General features: G+C 38.1%; 1 protein-coding gene across 1 annotated transcript; it reads left to right on the top strand.

Annotated features, from left to right (window-relative positions):
- Window positions 1–95: 95 nt before the first annotated feature.
- ABCG5 (ATP binding cassette subfamily G member 5) lies at window positions 96–15,126 on the top strand. The gene is made up of 13 exons (XM_085315774.1): window positions 96–196; window positions 364–482; window positions 923–1,059; window positions 1,292–1,390; window positions 2,363–2,495; window positions 4,261–4,400; window positions 5,455–5,584; window positions 8,285–8,498; window positions 8,740–8,945; window positions 9,856–9,994; window positions 11,649–11,834; window positions 13,545–13,657; window positions 14,930–15,126. The coding sequence occupies exons 1-13, from the start codon at window positions 96–98 to the stop codon at window positions 15,124–15,126; spliced, it is 1,914 nt and encodes a 637-aa protein (XP_085171900.1).
- The last annotated feature ends 411 nt before the right edge of the window (window positions 15,127–15,537 follow it).

The following is a 15,537-nucleotide window of genomic DNA, read 5'->3' as shown; positions in this document are numbered from 1 at the left end:
CTATCAGTTATTTGGCGGGAGAGGACAGCGCGGAGGGCTGCTCTCCTCCCTCTGGGGCCATCCCCGGGCGGGCGGCACGGCGGGGCCCGGGCGGCATGTGGGGCCGGCCGTGCCCGGCGCCGTGGGGCGGCGAGGCGGAGGCCCAGGCGCGGCCCCGAAACAGCGTCGGCGTCCGGGGCCTCTGCTACAGCGTCAGGTAGGGCGGGAGGGGGGCGCAGAGGCTCCCGCAGCGCCTTAGGGCCCTCGGCGGTTCCCTCCCCGCTCGGGGGCGAGCCGAACGACGCGGCGGCGCGTTCGCTGGCCTCGCGCCTCGTTTTTCGGCCTTCCGTGGTTTTTAAGCCGTTTTGCCACTTGTCTTCGAAGGGACCGCGTCGGACCGTGGTGGAACGTTTTATACCGCAAAAAATGGACTCGGCAGATACTTAAGGATGTTTCATTTTACATAGAGAGCGGCCAGATTATGGGTATTTTAGGAAACTCTGGTAAGTCGTTCCAATAATTCAAAGCAAACAAAACTAGGATTAATACCAGTGGCTTCCTTAATGAATCTGGCAGAGGTCTGTGCTTTAAATAATGAAGCCACAGGTGTTTCTAACCCCTGCCTTGAATAACATGACACTGAGTTTTCAGTTTTCTGTCTTCAGTCATTTAAATAGCAATTACAACTTAAATAACAGATAAGATTGCCTCTAAACCCAAATGTTTCCCTGTGAAATGTAAATTTGAGTGAATTAAATGCTAGTTTACACACCTTCTAGGTTTCCCATGTCCTTCCCTTTAACAGGCTGCACTTTCAGGACCTGTTTTAATGTTAGTAATACAAAATACCGTCTTAACTTTTGTGTCTCCATCTGAGTGAGGTTATGGCCCTTGAGATCGTAAAATTCATCTCATCCCATGATTAATTTCTTTTGGTTAAAAGGCTCTGGGAAAACAACACTTCTGGATGCAGTATCAGGAAGACTGGAACATAAAGACAACTTCTTTGGTGAAGTGTATGTGAATGGGCGCCAGCTGAAGAAGGAACAGTTTAAGGATTGTTTCTCTTATGTGCCACAGGTTGATTTCTCAATTTATTTTTGTGCACTGTACTCCCTCTTAGGTAGAAAAGGTAAAGAAGATTTGCTAGTAAAATTGAATAATGGAATCTGACTATGATTTAACTAGTCATTTTGGTAATAATTTGGCAGAGAAATTCAAAATTTGTATGAATGCATGAAAGATGTGTTAGCGGAAGCCAGATCTTATTTATTACAGGACTAACCGTTGCTTCCTCTCTGCTTTCTTTTAGAATGACACTTTGCTAAGCTTCCTCACCATAGAAGAATCTCTGACCTACACTGCTTTGCTGGCTCGTCAGAAATGCTCCAGCACCTTCATCAAAAAGAAGGTCTGTATTTTATCATCTTCCACTAGAAATGCCGATGGGATGTCATGCAATGCTTTCACTAGCAGCACTTTCAATCCATAGCGGTGTTTTACATTTATGAGGTTTCATACTCTTTATTCTGCAACTGCAGAAAGTGGCATGTGAAGCAAAGTGGCTTGCTCAGGATCATGCAGAGATTCTTCTGCTGAGCCCCAAGTAGAACATGGGCTCCCTGACGCTCCCCTCCTCTTCATGGAACTTGTACTGTCACCTAAAGGAACAGTGAATATGCAAGAATGAAACTCCCACCTTCAAAGCAGCAGCAGATGCTGGTCTTGATATTGAGCTCAGCTCCCTTCTGACTGCCAGGAAACATGGCTTTCAAGGTCTTTATGACTATGTGCCTTGGTAATTTTCATGACAGCACAGACATCCCTGACACTGCTCTATCTTTCCATTGGATCTCTCTCACTAAACAGGACCGCTCTAAAAAAGCACTGATCTAATAAACCCCTTACAACCTGCCTTCTCTATAAAATAGTGCATTTCAGATTAATTAGAAGACCTCAGCTGAGAGTAAAGATTCAGTATTCCTAGCTGGAGGCTCTTGCTATCTGTCATCTATCTTCTATTCAGCATTTTAAACTTTCCCAGAATTGATCTGCCGTTCTGCTCCCTTATTTTGGAAGCCAGGCCAGCACCCTAATACTTTATACCTTAACTTCTTCTAGCTGCATATCTGAACTCCTCATCTGTTAATGCTAGGTAAAGTAAGGTAAGATAAGGTAAAATTCTAATTGTTTTAGAATAAATACATTTTAAAAATATAATTTCAGTAGATGGAGGCCTGATTACTGTAAATGCTTTTCACTAGAATGAATCAAGCAGCATACTGGGCAAGCGTAAAGTTACATCTTTTTTCCTTTCAATTTTTAATTTTGGGTATATGAATTTGACAGTCATTAGACTTTCTAAACTGTAATTATTTTTCAGGTAGATGCAGTTATGGCTGAGTTGAGCCTCAGCCACATTGCTGGCAAAATAATTGGAAGCCGTGTTTTTGTAGGAATTTCAGGGGGTGAGAGGCGTCGTGTTTCAATTGCAGCCCAACTATTACAAGATCCCAGTAAGTACCACTACACAGATTTTCAAAATCAAACAAAACAGTGTCACTTTGCACTCCCATCATGCTGCTCCATATTCTTCTTTAAAATACAAAAGCATTTTGTATTGTGCAATTCAGCAAAAGCAGAGTTGTCTTGTAATCACAGAAAATAATGAGCAGTAACACTGGTTTGCCACTAATGTTTTGGTGGTCTTGGAAAGTAGGTAATTTTAAAATCTCAGGAACGAACACATGGTTAGACTCAACTGCTTCACATCTTTCCCTTGTATGAACTGTTGGTTGTGACAGATTCATTTACATTTTGTTGAGCACATTAAAATCGTATGCATGCAAGCACAGAGTCTTGTAGCAGAATAGCTGCCATTGAGCCATGCATGTGTGAGAGCCATAAGCCAAAAAGGTGGTCAGTACTTGAGCTTTGCTCACTTAGACAATGCACAAAGAACACTGAGTAACTGCTGAGGAGTACAATAGCCTTCATGTACCAAAACCTGATTCAGATAGCAAATTAGTAAAGAAAACACATTCCATGACTGTTTATAGCTGCAGGGATTCCATTTCTCTTGATGAGAAAGCAGATACTGATGAATGTCACACTGCTTTATACAGTTGTAGTTTTAATGTAAAGAAAAAGATCAGATGGATAAAAATCAAGGCAGAGTAACTGTGGGACTGAGAGGATTAGCCATGGAAAACAGCACATGGAACTTTAATTTGTCAATTTTAAGATAGTTACTTAAAGGTGCCCCTTTTGGAAGGATATTTAGGATCTAACTGAAATGTGATTGTGCACCCAGACCCTGACTACAAGCACAACTAGTGCATTTGCATCAATTGCAGAGCGGTAACCGAGAAAGGCCAAATAGACCACACCTGCCTTTTACCTATAGGGACTTGTCTGTAAAAGTATCTTTTAGTGTGAGTTTATACCATGCATTTATTGGGCCTTAGAGTCCTTGTAGGAGTGCAAATGCTTTTAGTGTGCATGAGGTAGGAGGGAGCATTTAGAAAGCAGAATTAGCTATATGGCAGATACTATGTGCTAAGGGTGACTCCCAGGAAGTTCACTGGAAGTAGTTATTACTTGGTAAATTCACTAAGCTCATAGCACAGTAATTCTTCTGTGTAGATAAGCCTGTAGAGAAAGTTTTCCTCCCCTCTTACCCTGATCAAGGTTGAGCTGCCCTCTTCTTCTGTGCTGTATCTCATTTGTGTAAAGCTAATGGATTTGACTGTCATTGCCCTTCCACATGCAATATATTCATGTTGAAAACCATGAAGAAAATGCAGTAAAAAATCTGTCTTTTCTATGGAATTATGCATACTATATTTTAACACAACCCTAAATTGTTAATGAATTGTGTATGCATGTTTTAAATTCAGGTTACAACTTCTAGCTAATTATGTCAGTTATGTTTACATTTATATATGTGGTGAATTTTATCACCATTGTTCTTAGAAGCAGATGTATGCATCAAATTATTTTGGTAAATTTCAGATTTCTCCTGAACTTAGAAACAAGATTATTCTCTGATCCTGCAGTTCTTATTTATATCCTTACTCCTACTAGTTGAAACTGAACTACTGAAGAAATTAAAGCTGAAAGATCAAGCCATAGTGATGATTATACATACTCTGCTTTACACGTGGAATATCACTTGCAACTTAATTTCTATAGTATTTGTCAAATTAGCTGTAAAGACAGAAGTTATTACATTTGCTCCCCATTTCCTGAGTTTTAATGATATTTCTTGTGTTTTCACAGAGGTCATGCTACTTGATGAACCAACTACGGGGCTGGACTGCTTGACTGCAAACCAGATCGTCTCACTGCTCTCAGAACTTGCACACAGAGACCGGATTGTGATTATTACAATTCACCAGCCTCGCTCAGAACTCTTCAAGGTAAATGATATCTACTAACTGCTTTTTTTTTTTGCTAGATTTTAAAGTGCTTGAGTTTTGGAGGGATAAAGTGCAAGATCCAGAACAGTGGCCTTCAAAGGCTCTCTTGTTTTCTGCATGCCCCACATTAAATACAGGCTTCTTGTCTTTAAACCTTCCAGCTCTGGCCTTCTGCCAGTGGGAGCACATTTTGGGATAAAAAGTGAATGAGCTCTGATTGTGTACCTAACCTTTTTATGTTATATGGCTACCAAAAAATAAAACCACTGGGACGAGGCAAACGAATCATTATTTATCATTACTTATTTATCATTTCTGTATTCTTAAATATTTAAATATTGCATATTTATTTAACATTACATATTCATATGTATACGCTTGCACTGAGGAGAAGTTTCTCGCTTATGTTACTATCTCACACTTCACTCTTCTGAATCCTAGACCACTAACCCTGGGAATGGGAAGCATCTCTTTTCTGGGTGACTGTATCTAATGTAAGCGGTCATGAAGTCATAGGGGAGTGATGGGGCTTTCCTGGACTGAAAGTGCTACCGGTGCCTTGGCAATATGTGTTGATCATAGCTGGTGAGGACTATGCCTTGGCAAATGTACACGCTCCACAGCAGTACTGTTAAAGTCCTTAAGCACTTCACAGATAATAACTATTCTTCCCAGTAATTTGGAGATTTTACAGATTGAGGCTAATAAGTGTCAAAGAAGGTCAGTAACTAAGTAAATGTGCATTAGAACTGGAGTCGGAAGTGTGCAGCTCCCATTCCCGTTCTTGGATTACCCCTTCCCTTTGTACACTACTGACTCTGATAGCTTTGAGAATCACTAGTTTTAAGAGCTTATAAATGTGTCATCTTGCATAACCATTGAAAGGAATGATAGAAAGAACAAACTTCCTTTGACAATATACTAAGGAAATTTGAATGTGTCAAAACTATTTTTCCTCTCAAAGCATTTTTATTACCAAGAACACTAGCTATGCTCAAGAATTAACACACTTCTTCTCAGTAGATATTGCTAATGTGTTACTTTGTTCCAGCAGTTATTTGATAAAATAGCCATCATGAGCTTTGGAGAAATGGTTTTCTGTGGGAACCCTATGGAAATGATTACATTTTTTAGTGACTGTGGCTATTCGTGTCCTGAGCAATCAAATCCTTTTGACATCTATGGTAAGTTTTATCTACATTGTTTTGGCAAAAGCATGGGTTTCCTTTAAACAAACAATTTGCTTTTTTCCCAAGATAAGAGCTTTTCCAGAGATAGAAATCTATTTGAATTCTTCCCCAACATTGTAACTGTGCTCAGCTCAAAGGTGAGAGAGCTGGGTCAATGTGACCTCCATGGACTCCTTAAAACAGCAAAAGTTTGCAGTAGGGCTAAACCTCAGCAGAAGGAAATGGTGGAATAAACTACTAGTAAATACCAAATCTCAACTTCACCAAACCTCCACGTTCCTGATGGTAGCTACCTATGGCTATCCATTGGACATAGTAATACCAGTCTGATCCCCAAAACATGGGAAGTCTCTGACTGTCATGGACTTTTGTGGTGCAAAGCAACTGAAGACAGTTGTCAATTTTGCAAGCACATTTAGGCTAATGTGCCTGGAGGGAAGGATGCAATGCCATGCATCTGACTGTGCTGTCAATTTCCAGAGGTTCACAGTTTGAGATTTCAGAAATTTGGGGGAGCCGATAGTACCTGGGTTGGAGCAGAAGGTACCATCTCTTCAAGAGAAGATAACAGCAAGCACTTGGCAAAAGATGACATGTGCTGTCTTATCAGTGCAGGACCTAAAAGGTTTCTGTATGAGATTTTGTAAGCGAGTCCTGGGTTCATTGCATGACATCTGTGCACATGGACAAATGCTTGGAGAACATGTGTGAGTGTGTGTGTGTATACAAATGCATATATTGTGTATATATTCATCTTTTAAAATCTATTATGTAGGCTGATTTCTGACAATATTAGCTGAATGTTAACTAGTGAATTTGACTGATCCAGAAAGCTGTATTCAGAAACACGGCACACTCAGGAGAGGCAGTGTTTTTCTATTGTCTTGATGGCATCCTAAATTCAGAGAGGAGAGAGGATGGATGTTGACATGAAGCTAGAATGGGATGAAGCTGAAAATACTGGTGTGACAGTGAGGATAATTTTGTCTTCATGAATTTGAATAGTCTTGAAATGCATAGATGATTTGAGATTTAGACTCTTTTTAAAAGGCATAGTAAAGAGAGTAGTGCATTCTTAAAATGTCAACCTTGGAATGTGACAAGAAAAAGGAAAAAACAGTTTAGAGCACAGAATCATCTGAATATTTAGTCTTTGGAAAATTGGTAGTTTATGGTTTTTGTGTGATTTAATGATGTGAATGAAAGGACAGATTCTGATACATTTACACCACCATCAGAGGAAAATAAGATCCTATGTATTGAGCATGGATTGTATTGTGGAAATGTCATATGTTGTATTCATAAAAAAAGTACAAATGCATGGTAGGCATTAGCTACTTTGGTCTAATGACTCATTTTGCATTAGATATTTAAAACACACCTAGTTGTCACGTATTTGCCACGTTGCTTCAAGCAAATCACATTGGCCAAGTTTTCAGAAGTGTGGTCTGTGTTTTGGATGTTCATATTTATAGAAGTTAAGTTCCAGTTTTGGACAGGTTTGCTATTAGAGATAATTCTGCTTATTCTAACTTTTGGAATACGAGAGAATTATTCATAAGCTTAATTGAGGTGTTGGAGGACACTTTAAGAATCTTGGACAAGGGCTGTGGATATTCTTTACTGTTGTTCGATTTGTATTTTGAAGCTGAGCATAACACTGAAAAACTGAAACCTAAGGATGAAAGAGATCTTAAGAATAAATAACTGATACAGACATCCTAGCTGATAGAGAAAAATGATACAAAAATCAGTAAGAACAGCTATGCATGAGAACAATAATCTTGATATTGAACCTCTAGATTATTCATTGCAATTTCAGAAACAGGAAATTTCTAAAACTCTGCAGCACTATTGTCTGGCCTGTACGTCACGTCTTGTACAAATAGCAAGCACAAATCCCCCCACTCCCTCCCTCCCCCCCCCAAAAAAAAAAAGTATTATTGGTGTCAGGAATAGATACACGTGGATTTATTAGAAAGGTGCATTAACTCTGTGAGGTATTTACTTTTCATAAATTCTACTGCAGTAAGTAATGTTTTCCTCAACTAGGGATAAACCTGCTTGGGGAATTTGGCCTACTGAACATCCTCTAACCTCACATTAAAACAAAGGAATGTTTGAGGAGATGGATGAAAACCAGTGCAACTGTACAGTAATGCCTCAAGTGGAGAAGAACAAGGACTTGCAGCATGAACTCACAACAATTTAACAATTAAGCTTCATGGTTATCGAAGAGCCAGCAGAGGAAAGGGGCAGTCAGGGAGCTGTGTCTGAGTATTTATTTTCCTGAAAACTTGAGAAATCTATGATCAGAAAGCCATCTGTTCAACCCTGTCAGTGTTCATCCTCAGCTGGCGCTTTGTTGCGCCCTTGACAGAGACAGCGTTTCGCAGGTGGCACAGCTCTGTGCTGATGGAGAAGGCTAAAGGGCCAGCCTGTACACAGCTCAGTTCTAGTATTTCAGGGACAAGGACCAGGAACCTGCTGATGACATAAAACGTTCCTTAGCTGTACAGTCATCCATTCAGGGTTTTTCTAATGGAAGTGAGGCGTAAAAAGAAACTTTGCATAGTTTTAAGTGGGCCTTTTCTCCTTTGCAGATTTTAGGATGGAGTTGAGGAAGGTAAGTTGCAGGGATTGGGAAAGATAAGGGAAAGTGATGTATATAGTAAATACTTTGCAAATTTGCAGTGGATCTGACATCTGTGGACACTCGAAGCAAGGAACGTGAACTTGAAACCTACAGTAGGGTTCAGATAATTGTGACGGCCTACAAAAACTCCGAAATTTTTAGCAAAGTACTGGCAGCCATTGAAAGGACAAAGCGTATGAAAGAGCTGCCACCAATACCATTCAAAAGCAAAGACTCACCCAGTGCATTTTCCAAATTATGGATTCTTTTACGGTAAGACTGTTTTTTCTTTAAAAAAATTCATTTTGTTATCCACTGCTCGCTCTCAGCTTTTTCCCCCACAAATACACATACACTTTTTTCTTCTTTTGGTCTAACGCTTTTGTCTATCTTATTGTAATATTACCTTTTTGTGGACCTTTTGCACCTAAAATTTGTTCAAAGCTAAATACTCTACCAACATGTGATTAGTCATAGCTAACAAATATTTGTTACTGTTATGTTTCATTGTCAGGAGGATAACAAGAAACCTCTCCAAAGATAAGATGGGCATCATCATGCGTCTCTTCCAGAATCTGTTATATGGCTTGTTTGTAGCATTTTTCCTCCTTAGACTAAGGAATGATCTTCTAAAAGGAGCGGTGCAGGACCGTGTGGGGCTTATCTACCAGTGCGTGAGTGCCCCCCCCTACACGGGAATGCTCAATGCTGTTGCACTTTGTGAGTTTCTGTTCTGTGTTATGTGCAGCAGCAGGTATTGCTGCAACTATTTTGTGAATAGTGAAAATTCCTCTTGAAGATGATCTTGTTATTGAAAGGCTCTTTATAGTTGTAGGTAATGTCAGAGCTGATACAATGGTATGAAATCCAAAGGGGAAGCTACAGAAAGCTTCACGCCTCAGGAATAGATTAGTGCATTAATGAAGGGATATGCTACTAATCTAGGCCTCTCCCTTTTTACAGTTGGCCTCTGTACTGAGGCTGTATTCTGAACTACGCAAGCGCCCTTAACTTGCTTGCGTGTAGCATTATAAAAGCAGAACGAAGTCTATCATGTCTGTAATTTACCATCTTAAGTGAGATCAAAACCACAGGCATGGAAGACGGTGGAAGTACAAAACAGCTTTGACAGCAATTAAGGATAATAAGATTTGAGAGTATTACGTGGCAATTATATTCTTACTAGAGAGTGCTTCTCTTGCAGCTGCTGTAAATTAGCCACACAAAGACCAACAATAGTTTTTATTTACAGACTAATAACTGTTCTGCTCACTTAAGGAACATACGCCGCTGTCGTCACCCTGAGATCAGAGCACCTCAACAAATGATCCAGCAAAGGCAGTTTTTTCATGTGATTAACTTGTATCTGCTCAAAGCAAAGTCTGTCCTGCATGTCGCATACTTAGGCCTCTCTCCTTAAGCATACAAACATTGGCAATCTGCAGCTTAATGCATATTTTGCACTTGTAGTGGGAAGAGATGATCAGACCAGTTTAGATGGAACGTTTCTGATACATTCTCAAAGTTGTTTCAGTGCGTAAGGTTTGTTTGCTTGCTTGCTTGCTAGCAACAAGTCTTGGTCTCCTTATTCAATGAGGATTTAATTTATTTTTAAATATATTTTATCCAGTTCTACCCTTACGTGCCATCAGTGACCAAGAAAGTAAAGACGGCTTGTATCAGAAGTGGCAAATGCTTGTAGCTTATATACTACATTTTCTACCCTTCAGTATCATCAGCGTAGCAATTTTCAGCATCTTTATATACTGGTAAGCCCTAGTATCATCTCTTGGATCGTTATTTTCTTCTTGTTATCAACTTCAATTACCATGTTAGCGATAGGCCTACTGGCAATTCCTTAGTGCCCTTAGACCTCTTAGGGCTAGGAGTTCCTCTGTGAACTTTTGAAGGTTTTATCTGTGCAGGATTAAACTTATATGGATGGACTAACTTTTGGAGAGGCTTTGATAGCCTCTTGTACACGTTATTATTACAAGCCACTTCTCTCAGTGTTTGTCTATGTAGGCAGGTCAGATAGACCTGAACTGTGACCCAATCAGAGGCAAGCCAGGTCCAGCCCTGAATAAACACAGTAACTTTTGTATGGCAAGTTGATGTATCCTGTTTATGCAAATTTTCCTAGCTAAGTATACTTCTGGAAAATGCTCTAACAGTTTATATTATCCTACTGTTGGTTTCTTATAATATTGCTCACTCTCTCCCTCCCTCTTTTTTTTTTATTCTTTTCTCTTTTAGACCTTTTTATACTTATCTCAGATTTACTAGTCTGTATCTGTGTAGCTGTGTGTAAAGTATTATTACAGCTTTTCAGAGAAGGTGATACCTTAACGGTAGGACTTTGAAGAGTTGTTCCCTCTGCACCAAACTCTGATTAGCAGTTGTTAATACCTGCTGGATCTGTGAATGTTTAATACTTCAAGAATCTGTGTTCAGCCATCTATTTATAATAGAGACTATTTCTGTATTACATGCAAAAAATAGTAAAGGAAGGCCTGTGAGAAAATCAATACTTCTATTTTAAGACCATGATTTGAATGTGGTATATTTAAAAAAAAAGGCCTGGGGCTTTGCATTGAGCAATGAAGAGGTAAGAAAATGTTGAACAGCTTGTTAGCTAAGAGGAGCACCCATCTATTATCTAGTATAAAACACAACTTTGGTATGAGGTATTTTGGAAAACGAACAGCATGTCACCATATAATAAAAGGCTTTGTTGTGTATCATATACAGTAGAACTGAATTGTTTGCCAAGGAAGTACTGGCCTTTTGAAGCTTTGGTACAGATTATAGGGAACATTTTCTCATTAAGGTAACCTAAGGAAAAGCTGGGAAGAGCGTGCTATTTAGTAAAGAGCGTAACAGTGTGAAGGAAATTGCAGCTGGATGAAATAAATGAGTGACAAATTGAATTAGCCTTCCATTTAATTAGGATGAATATATCCTTCTTTAAATTTAACCCAGATAGCCTTCTTTGAATCATGAATTTGCACACACAGTATCAGATATGCAAAATTCTGTTAATTATCTTCATAAAGATGCTCTTTAAATATGCAACTACTGTATAATAACTCCCACTGCATAGTCACTAAAAGAACAAAGACATTAGTTTAAGGGATTGTAAAAGTCATGGTGGTTATCTTCAAATAATGCAGATTCTGTTACAATGACACATTCACACAACCCTCTCCGATCTAGATGGAGAAAGCCTAATATATCTGTACTTCTATCATGAGGTGAACAGATGTCCTTTATGTGAAGAGCACAAACAGCTTATAAACTGTTCACTTACTAAGCTTGAATTGGAAAAATAAATAAAAATAGAAATAAAAGTAAATAAAGGCTAGATTCCAAGTCGAGTACCAAAGCATTTTTTAAAATATTCTTTTGCTCATCTTTGCACAGGACGGTAGGGTTGCATCCTGATGCTTCCAGATTTGGATGTTTCTTTGCTGTTGTCTTAGCATCTCATATAGTTGGTGAGCTTCTAACACTTGCTTTACTCGGTGTGGTTCAAAACCCAAATATAGTCCAAAGCGGTGTGGTGCTGCTTAATTCAGCAGGTGTGATAGTGGGAACCGGACTTCTAAGGTAGGAAAAAAGTTTATTTCATTATGGTTTTAATGTTAATATATGTCTAAATAGTTTCATGTCTAGTCGCTAATGCTGCAGAGCAATAATGCACAGGCAGCAAAGTGAAGAAAAAGTGCAGCTGTTGTTATTTTTGGAGATATGACTATCTGATCGTGCTAGACCTTGTACAAAATACACAAAAAGCCCATTTAATAACTTCTTTAGATATCACTAAAAATACTGACATCTTTTAAATTCTTCACTGCCTCTTTTTGCAATTAAAGTTAAAACTGAACAATTCAAATCTATCATCATCAGCTCAGTTGAATTCTTATACTCATGCCAACATGATCACGTGAAATGCTGTCCTCATTAAAAGACTCTACAAAAAGAAATCAACAATTTTAGTAACTGCTGGACTTCAGCAAGTATTAAACACTGCGAATTTTTGATTGAAAAAAGGTTATTTTCAGCTGTTACTCTCCAGTTTATTCATTAAACTTTTTAGACACTTTTTCCATCTGTGCAAACTGAACTATGTAGTAACAATGAATCATAAACTAGTTAAATAAATGTTTGAGGTAATTATGATTAGTTTGCTGTATTAATGTGCAAATGTTTTTTTCATTGTAAATCAATAACATGCATGAACTTTGAACAGTATTCCTCTTACATTTGTCAGTACTGAAACTACTCTCTGCTCTTTGAGATATATACCCCAATAAATGTATTATTGTCAAGAAAACTAATTAGCTTTCTTCAGATTTCTAGTAAATGTAATACGCTCAACTGAGACTTTTCCCATGAAAATGAAATAAGCCTAACAGTAGCTGATATCAAGTTGTCCTCAAAAAAAAGCATGGGTCTTCACAAAGCTGATGATGCTTTCTCTGCTAAGTAGACCTCAGCTTAATACTTGCTTATCACAGTGAAACTAGATTAATATCCAATTATTTTGGCCCCTGCTAAACTTTAGGTAGATGCATGCTTATACTGAGAGAACAGTTATTCTTTCTACCATAGTCTAATGCTTTAATAACTTAAGAAGTATTAGTGTTTTTTTCACCTTATTTTACAATTGAGATATTGCTCATTAATATTGTGAAGCTCCTCAATGATTAATCTTTACAGGCAATGAAAGATACTAAAAATGGCATTGAGACTTGGGTAATTAGGTATTTCTGCTGCATGTCTATGTTTAATTATAAACAATTTGCAGTTTTGAGGTGCAGCAATTGTTCAGTCTTGTTGAATAGTGTTATTTCAAACTTCATATTCTAGTTTTATTCTTAATTCTTTGCTTTATTTGTATCATTATTATTTTTCCAATGAGTTAATATTCTTTTTTGATTTTGAGCATGAAGTGAGGGGACTGTGGTTTCTTACTTTTTGCAAACAAAATATTTTTACTATTAATATTTGCATTGGATTTTGTCATTTTTAGTTTATTACCGCAATGTGATTATCAAAAACTGCACAGAATTATTTGTGACTGTCCTTAAGCAATTCAGGACTGAACATTATGACACTTTGACCGATATTAGAGATGATCTTCACGGTTGTCTCCTCATTCAGCACTAAAATGCACTTCGAAAACCCTAACTGTACAGTCAAGAACTCTTTGTGTAACAAGCTATGACCAAAGATGTGAGGTTGTTTTAATATGGAGTAGAACTGTCTCCTGTAATATAGTAAGAGCCAATTTAATTTCTTCTCTGTTTATTTAAGGACCATAGAAGAAATGCCAACACCTTTTAAAATGCTAAGTTATTTTACTTTCCAAAAATACAGCAGTGAGGTTCTTATAGTAAATGAATTTTACGGCTTAAACTTCACATGTGGTAAGTGTTTAAAAAATACCTTTTAAGCCTTTTTAAAATAACTTTAATGAGATGCTAATGTTCATTTTCTTTCTGCATGCAATTGAAGTATCCCTAATAAGCTAAAGATAACTTACTAGTTTATTAAAGAAAACTTATCAAGTTATAAAGATTTACTGTAACTCCGTATATCAGCAAACTAGACAAAAGTTCAGCTCTTTTTCCTTACTCTGTTCATCTTCCAGTTTTCTTTGTCTCTTCCTCACCTTCTCCCCACTACCTCAAGCATTTTAGGTGAGTTTTGCAGCCTGGTACGTGTTTATCAGACCTGCATTACACTGGATCAAATAGAAGAGAAAGCATCAGTGCAGGGAGAATTGACAGAAAACATTTGACCAGATACTTCTTCAGATTCCAGTGAAGAAAATGTTCAGATATGTTGCCATGGAAAAGGGAGTAAAGGCAGCTTTATTGATCTAAAGCTGTTAAGGGCGTAAGTGACAGGTTAAGGCGCTAAGTCTGAAATGTCAATATCACTGAGTTCTGTCAAATTTCTAGATAGTTCCTGTCCAGTTTTCTCAGTGTTGAGCAGCCAGGCTCTCTGTCAGGCTGTGCTTTGCTGGTTGTGAGCAAGATGACCGGCAAAACATCAGAATCAGAGTGGAAATGTTAGTAAGCAGCAGCCATCAATGGAGGTAAAACTTGAAGCTTTGGAGCTGCCTGAAGGCCTTGATCTTCTCCAAGGTTATATAGTCTTTATCCATTATTTTTCATCAATCTCTCTTGCCCTTCCTTATTACAAGACCATAACTACTAACTGTTAGAATATGCCTGTAAGAATAACTGCTATAAAGTGAATACATGACTTTAGTAATAATTATACACAAGTGTTTTTCAATGTGCCCTTCAGACAGCCTTTGTTTCTTAGATTCTGGAAGCAAATATGAATGGAGTTAAGTCTATCATACCAGGCAAACTGCTTCTTGAGACCTCCTCTATACAGTGTCTGATAAGCCCTAAATCATCTTTTTTTGGCCTGAGTGAAACAGAAAGCTCCTAATTACCCTCCATTTCTTTCCTTTAAAAAATATGCAAAGATTAACTCAGAAACATGTAGAATATCTGTTCCCCTTCCAAAAGGGTGGGAATGTGAACTATAGGAATAGTTCATCATTCAAACAAACATTTAGGCTAAATAGATTAAATATATGTGCTAGATACTGGAGCCTGAGTTTTAATTTTACTGATTTACCTACAGGAATTAACCTTCTTTTTTTTCCCCCCTTTTGGCAGGTGGACACAACATTTCCACTGCAGTTAGTTCAGCATGTGTTTTCTCTCGTGGTGTTCAGTTCATTGAAAAAAACTTTCCTGGTGCAACGTCCCGCTTCACAATGGATTTCTTAATGCTCTATGCTTTTCTACCAGGACTTACCATTATAGCAATTGTGAGCTTTAAGATAAGAGATATAATTATTAGCCGGCAATAAAAGAATAGCAGTTCTAAACTTAACCCACAAGACTGCATTTTCAGTTCTATTGTAGCTGAAGGATTATTAGATTTTTAGATGGACTTTAAGTGATTCTACATAAAATATAGAAACATGTTTATCTTTTAATGTTTCTGACTGAATGTATGTTTCCTATCTTGAAAAATGCCGTAAGAGTGTGACTAGTTTTCTGCTATTGGGATTCCCACCCCTCATCCCCCACGTCCCCCCCCCCATCAGGCATATCAGAAGCATTACATGGGCCCATGAATTTTTGAATGTAACTTAGTCTACTGATGGTGCCAATTTTTAACAATGTAACAAACAATGGTGTTCTAATTTTTTCCCCCAATATTTCTTGTATAATGAGAATCAGTAAGCAGAGCAGAATAATTACTAGTAAATCTTATT

Source organism: Rhea americana, unplaced genomic scaffold, assembly GCF_003343005.1.
Source record: "Rhea americana isolate MKP2758 unplaced genomic scaffold, rheAme1 scaffold_44, whole genome shotgun sequence".
NCBI classification, from domain to species: Eukaryota; Metazoa; Chordata; class Aves; order Rheiformes; family Rheidae; genus Rhea; species Rhea americana.
Note: the sequence above shows the minus strand (reverse complement) of the source record. Positions and strands in the feature narration are given on the sequence as shown.

Bases quoted from the DNA above. Each gene is read 5' to 3' on its own strand.
- ABCG5 (XM_085315774.1), top strand. From the start codon at position 96: ATGTGGGGCCGGCCGTGCCCGGCGCCGTGGGGCGGCGAGGCGGAGGCC. The intron at 197-363 runs GTAGGGCGGGAG...TTGTCTTCGAAG, and splicing joins GGCCTCTGCTACAGCGTCAG to GGACCGCGTCGGACCGTGGT. The intron at 8,499-8,739 runs GTAAGACTGTTT...TTTCATTGTCAG, and splicing joins AAATTATGGATTCTTTTACG to GAGGATAACAAGAAACCTCT.